Raw genomic sequence first — 7,278 nt, forward strand, 5'->3', positions numbered from 1 at the left:
GATCCTTAAAGACGCTTTTTTCGGTTAAGAATTGATGTGAGGTGTCGGTTAAACCACTGGTTGTTTGAATCAGATGTCACGGTTTGTATTGGAATGTATTTGTTTTGTAATCTAAGAAGCTCATTTTTATACAGTTCACAGTTCGCGTTCACGGTGCGGGTTAAATGCAAGTCTTTGAATTGTTCGTAGAAACTGCATAGGTCATCATTTATAGCTTTATATTTCCCTCTTTTGTAATCAGTTATATGTTTTTTTATTGGTAGTTTCTTTCTTAGAGGTAGAGATACAGAAATATGTAAAAGGCTATGATCACTTCAGCCCAACAACGATGTCACGCTTAAAACGTCATCGGGGTGCGTTGTTAAGAGCAGGTCGAGTATGTTGAAACCTCTAGTCGGACAGGTTATGACTTGATGAAGGTTGAAGTCGAGTGATAAATGGACGAATTGGTTAGCTTCATTGGATGGAGATCTGTTGAGAACTGAGAGCTGAGGCCAATTTATATGCGGGAAATTGAAGTCACCAGATAGGAAGATAGAAGCGTCGGGAAAAGTTTTTGTATTTCGATTTAGCGATTGGCTGAGTCGATCGCAAAAGGACTGGTCGCTGTCGGGTGGTCTGTAACAAACGCTGATAATGGTTTTTACTATCTGGGAATGAATTGTGTTATTCTGCGTTTAAAATGGCAGCTTTGGAAGTGTATATACTGATGCCTGCCAGTGGGCTTTCTATAGAGCTCAGTCGACAATTTTTTATTAACTAGGAACACGGTTACGTCGAAAAAGCCAATTGTACATTCTCAGATATTGTGCCAGAAGTGGATAGACGGGTGGGCGTTATTAGAATAAGCGATAAAGGAATAAAGCTCAGATTCCCGATGTTGCCAAATTAAGATGTCATCGATAAAACTCTTGTAGAAAAATGGTTTAAGGGTGCGATAAGCAAGAAATTTGTCTTCTAGTACACCCATAAACATATTTGCATAATTAGGGCCTATTCTTTTGCCCATAACAGTTCCACTTACTTGCAGGTAGTGTTCATCGGAAAATTGAAAATTGTGTACGCGGCGCCTCCGCGGGATGACGCCACCGAGCCAACCGAGCTGCTCCAGGTGCGATGAGCAGGCGAGCGGAAGCCGCGTCCGCGCAACGCCGCCGCAGAGAGCAAGAAGAGCGCTCCCCGATGGGCCGCGCGAGCCACCGTGTAAATATAATCAGTTAAATAAAAAAACGAGTTATTTCAGTTCAACCAAGCCAACGGCTCTCAATAATAGATAACAGTTCAGAAGTGGGATCAAATCACAACGTCCGAACGTGAGAAGCCGCCCAGCAGTTATGATGGGGCCTGTGACGCGAAGCGCAGCATCTTCAGCGACAACGAACGAAGATGGCGCGAACCAGGCCAGCGGTGACGACGGGGCGCGCAGCGACACGAGATCCGAAAACGAAGTCCCGAGTGACTCCACGACACCACAGCCGGCGATGGACATGGCAGCCGTCATCCAAGCAGCTGTACAGGCAGCCGTGAGGGAAGCGATAAACGGTATGGCGCTCCTTCAAACGCAACAGACGCCTGCCACGCCCGTTACGCCCGCGGCAGAGACTTCGCGTCTGGTGCCATCGTTCGATCCCCTTTCATCAGGCTGCTCGACCGTCGACGCGTGGATTCGGCGAGTCGACGACTTGGCTGACATATACGGTTGGTCGGACAGGCTGACCTCCTGCAACGCACTATGCAGATTGGAAGGCCCGGCCAAGACCTGGTACGATTCCCTGTCATCAGTGGACAAAACGTGGGTGCAGTGGAAAGACGAACTAAAGCGTGCATTTCCGTCGACATCAGGAATGCAACGCCTCCACCGTGAAATGGAAGCCCGTTGTCGCAAGCGAGGTGAGCCCATCGAATCTTATTACTACGACAAGCTCGCCAAGGCTCGCCGGTGTAATATCAGTGACAAAGGCTGTGTCGAGTACATCATCACCGGCCTGAATGATCCAGACACAATTCGAGCAGTGAGCGTTCGCACGTACGATACTCCCGAAGAATTGCTTCACTGTCTCAAGCGTCTAGAAGATCGTCTAGGAAACGTAGTTTCGTCGGCTTCCCGCCAAAACGCCAAGCATTTCACCGACTATCAAAAGGGGCTCTTCGAAGGGGCCCATCACCTTACCAAGGCAACCGGAGCCAGCATGGCCGACGATCGCCGAGACTCCCTCTCACGCAGACAGAGGAAGAAGCCTCTCTCCAACGAGAAAGGGGAACCGCTGTGCTTCAACTGCAACGAATACGGCCATTTGTCTCTCCATTGACCCTCTCCCCAACGAAAAGCGCGATGCGGCGCTTGCGGACGAGTGGGCCACGAAACGAGAGACTGCAGAGCGAAGAAGGAACGAGAGCCGCGCGTCGCTCAAAACGTTGTGAAATCCGACTTCCGCGCTACCGAAGCAGTGAACGAGAAATATTTCATGCCAGCGAAACTGAACGGACATGAAATACGTGCCTACGTCGACTTGGGGAGCCAGTGCGTCACCCTACGTCAGGAAGATGCAGAACGGCTGGAAATCTCCTACACGAAACTCAATCAAAGAACCACTCTCTATTGGAGGGTATGGATCGGGATGTGTGACGCCTTGCGGCGAAGCAAGTGCTACCATCACGGTCGACCAAGCGACAGCTGACGTTCATCTGTACGTGGTACCAAGCAGCTCGCAGTCCATACCACTACTTGTTGGGCAGCCGTTCACGGAACAGCCTCACGTAACGATTGTAAGGCGGCGACAGACAGTCAGGATTTTTGAGGAGCGCGAGAACGTCCACGAAACCGACGACACGCTGCGTTCCATTGAGATCCCCGATCTGCCCCAACGTTCAGTCTGCCTGTGGGCCAAGGAGTCAACCGTTGTTCCGCCGAAGTTTGTGGGATTCGTCAAGCTCTACGCCACGGGTGGCATGCCCAGCACAGATGTGTTTGTCGACGCACAATTCAGGTGTCAGGAAGGACGTGAGCACTGCATACCACGCTGCGTCGTAACTGTCGACGAGGCGTACGAGACACGACTACCCATCATGAACATGTCAAACCATGACTTGGACATCAAGGAACACGAGCGGGTAGCACGAGCGGAAATCTGGTATCCAGACGACATGCCGGAGCGAGAAATAAACGTCCACGTCGCTCAGCGACAGCCGATGCCACGCGAAGAGATAAAAACTGGACCTGCCGTCACTCCACACCAGCGAAAAATGCTGGAATGCCTTATCGACGAGTATCGTGATTGCTTCGCACGCAACATTTCGGAGATCGGGCAGACCAGTGCAGCGGAAATGAAGATCGAGTTGACGACAGATGAGCCAGTGAGATTCCGTCCCTACCGACTTACCTTCGCAGAGAGGGCTCACACGAAAGAGATGATCGAAGAACTGAAGCAAGCGGGAATCGTTGTCGACTCGACTTCCGACCACGCCAGCCCTATTCTCCTCGTGCGAAAGAAGACAGGAGAACTGAGGATTTGTGTCGACTACCGTGCACTTAACCGTGTGACGAAAAAGGACAGGTACCCGTTGCCACTAATTGATGATCAGCTGGACCGCCTCCGCGGAAAGTGCTTCTTCACGAGTCTCGACTTGGCGTCTGGTTATTACCAGATCCCCATGGAAAAGGAGTCCAGACACAAGACAGTGTTCGTCACCCCTGACGGGCACTACGAGTTCGTCCGGATGCCGTTTGGGTTGGCCAACGCCCCAGCGGTATTCCAGCGGATGATCAACGCGGTTCTGGGACCTCTGCGTTACTCTGTGGCACTCGCCTACATGGATGACATCTTGCTCCCAACGACAACTGTAGACGAGGGACTCGAGCACCTGCGAACGATTTTGGAGGCTCTACGAAGAGCGGGACTGACGCTACGGCCATTTCATACAATCCACATCGACCATCTCGGCCCATTTGTTCCGAGCAAGTCGGGCAACGCGTACATAATTGTGGCTGTTGATGGCTTCACGAAGTTCGTCATGTTGCGAGCTGTTCGTAACACTTCGGCTGGACCAGCGGTGCTGTTTCTTCAGGAAATTGCTAGCATTTTCGGGCCACCGAATGTGCTAATCACCGATAGAGGGACGGCATTCACTAGTGTGAAGTTCAGGGCAATGTGTGAAAGCTTTCGAATCACGCACGTCAAGACTGCAACTGCCACCCCACGAGCAAACGGTCAAGTGGAACGGTACAACCGCATGATAACTCCGGCGGTGGCAAGCATGACCAAAAGAGAAGACGGTCGGGACTGGGACTCGACACTGCCTCAGGTGCAGTGGGGTATTAATAACACCGTGCACCAGGCCACGAAGACTACACCGTTTGGACTTCTGTTCAACTTCAGATCACGGAGCATTACGGGTGACTGCGTGGAGGACGCTCTCACAGAACATTTCGACAAAGAGTTGGAGGAGAAGAGGGCCGCAGCAACGGAAAACATTCGTGAGGCCCAACATAAGCAGCAAACACGTTACAACAAGAAGCGGGCTGAACCGTCTGAGTTTCAACCGGGAGACATCGCTCTAGTTGAGCGAGAACCCACAGCGAGCGGAGAATCCCGAAAACTTAAGGTCAAATACAAGGGACGGTACGTCATAGCCGAGAAGCTTCCCAATGACCGCTACCGCATCAGAGACGTCCAACACACCCGGAGGACACGAAGGGCATATTCAAGCGTAGCCCCCGTCGACAAGCTGAAGCTTTGGGCGAAGGACATCGACTCGGAAAGCTCAGAATCGGACGAAGACAAAAGTTCCGACCGGGACGGTCGTTAATGCAGGATGGCCGAATGTACGCGGCGCCTCCGCGGGATGACGCCACCGAGCCAACCGAGCTGCTCCAGGTGCGATGAGCAGGCGAGCGGAAGCCGCGTCCGCGCAACGCCGCCGCAGAGAGCAAGAAGAGCGCTCCCCGATGGGCCGCGCGAGCCACCGTGTAAATATAATCAGTTAAATAAAAAAACGAGTTATTTCAGTTCAACCAAGCCAACGGCTCTCAATAATATATAACAATTGTTTAGTTCAAGTAATTATTTCAGCATGGTTGCTAGGGCGGAACTGTCAATAGTCTTGTCATCATGTGAGCGTTCGTCATCATCAAGAACAGCATTTATACTGTCTGCGTGCTGGATGTTAGTGTAACGCGATGCCACATCAAGAGTTACCAGGGCCTATTCAAGAAATAATGGGACGCACCGGGGCGTCCGATTAATTTTGGAAGCATCCAATTATTTCTAGAACAGGAACTGTGACAGAGATTCTTTCGCGCTTTGTTGATAACCTCATTAACAAAATACCTCTAACTCTGGCGTCTTTTAATAAAGACAGGAATCACTTCCTAGTTGATGTAGCCGATCGTAAAATTCCCCATGGTTCGCTTCTTGTAACACTTGATGTGGCATCGCTTTACACTAACATCCCGCACGCAGACGGTATAAATGCTGTTCTTCACTTATAAGAACGCTCAAATGAAAAAGCTTTTAGAACACGTTATTTACTACAACTTGGTAGAATTCCCAGAATCAAACTCATTTTTCACATCATCACAACATAGATTTCGCAAATCATAATCATGTGAAACTCAACTTGCACTGCTGACTCATAAGCTGCACCAAATTGCAGATAGCTCATCACATGCCGCCTGTACTTTTCTGGATTTTTTATAAGCACTCGATAAGGTATCACATAAAATACTCCATAAACTAGGAAAATAAACATACATCGGAATGTTCTTACACTGACTGAGGGTTGTTTAACTAATCGTACCCAATTAGTTTCAGCTAACGGCTTATAGTTCGCAACTAAGTAATGTTGATTCTGGCGTACCCCAAGCATCGGTCCTTGGAGCGCTTTTACTTATTATCTATATTAACGACCTTCATAGTGCCGTTACTTCTAATTTGCACCTTTTCGTGGATGACTGTTACATTCGGGAACTAACCAGTGAAAACGATAGTCCAATACCTCAACCTTATCTCAGTGCTGTTAATAACTGATATAATTCCTTACTAATGGAACGAAATACCAATAAATGTAAAGCCATGCATGTTTCTAAGATACACGTAACTACATGTTCCTACTACCTTAATAACGTATGCTTGCAATCCGTTGACTGTTTCAAATATTTCGGTGTCCGTATGCGTCTAATTACGCTAACAGAATGATTCTTAAGTACTTGCGTCAGAACTTCTATAACAGACTATCTTCATTAAAACTACTACTGCATAAAACCTTAGCGCACTCTAAATTAGAATATGCATCATCTATATGGGATCTGAGTCGTGATAAAATAATCCGCCGATTAGAAATGATTGAGAAGAACTCTGCATGCTTCATTCTTTCCAATTGTAACTGTACAGCTAGCATAACTGCAATGAAGTCCAGTCTTCACCTGCCGTTATTACGGACTCGTCGTAAAATGTTTCGCTTTAGGTTATTGCACAAACTATACCATCATAATGAGCTACGCGAGAAATTAATTCCTCTCCGTCACTTCTTTCCACCGCAGTGGTCACGCTCATAAAGTAGGTCTCAATTCACGTCTTACCAGAACGTCCACGCAATCATTTATACCCCGTACATCCCGAGACTGGAACCACCTTCTCGCAGAAGTTGTATCCATTACTGATGACCATTTTTTTCACGATGCCGTTCCTCTTAATATAACGAACTGATCGCTTTATTTGTGTTTGTATTATGTCTGACTGCTCTTGTTATTTACCTGAATTATTTATTTCTTGAATTTATCTGACTTAATTTATATAACAAACGCACGGCTTTATTTGCGTTTGTACTAAAACTTACTACTTTTTTTGCGTTGGCATTGTTATGTTGTAACCTCTGCCCTCTGTAATTCCGACCGGCCCTAAGGGTAAACAAATAGATGAATAAATAAATAAATACTTGCGTGCACTTTGAGACAGCATGGTTTATTAGATTACCGCGCTACAGTTGTTGCAGAGTCCACGAAAAAATGGTTTTACTTGTCATCTTCTTTACACAAGTACTTTAGTCGGAATAGTCGTTTAGGACTCGTAAGTGTCGTACGTCTTCGTGCACCAGTATTTGTTGTGGCATACCCAAAGACCGTCATCTTTGCCCTGAAAAAATTCGAGGAACCAGTTATTGTTGCGGTGTGTCGCGAGTTCTTAGAAGGTGAACGTTAGCTAAGCAGTTTTCCTGTCTACTAGGCTAGGGTTTGAAGGAGTTCAGTTATAAATTTTGCGTTGTTGCTTTTGATATGTGCTA

General features: G+C 47.9%; 1 protein-coding gene across 1 annotated transcript; it reads left to right on the forward strand.

Moving 5' to 3' along the window:
* Positions 1-1,174: 1,174 nt before the first annotated feature.
* On the forward strand, positions 1,175-2,309 carry LOC144166808 (uncharacterized). Its single transcript, XM_077696300.1, has one exon. The coding sequence runs from the start codon at positions 1,335-1,337 to the stop codon at positions 2,307-2,309; it is 975 nt and encodes a 324-aa protein (XP_077552426.1). The 5' UTR covers positions 1,175-1,334.
* Positions 2,310-7,278: the final 4,969 nt, after the last annotated feature.

This window comes from Haemaphysalis longicornis, unplaced genomic scaffold (genome assembly GCF_048455015.1).
Source record: "Haemaphysalis longicornis isolate Haplotype H1 unplaced genomic scaffold, Haemaphysalis longicornis Haplotype H1 scaffold_19, whole genome shotgun sequence".
In the NCBI taxonomy this organism is placed as follows: Eukaryota; Metazoa; Arthropoda; class Arachnida; order Ixodida; family Ixodidae; genus Haemaphysalis; species Haemaphysalis longicornis.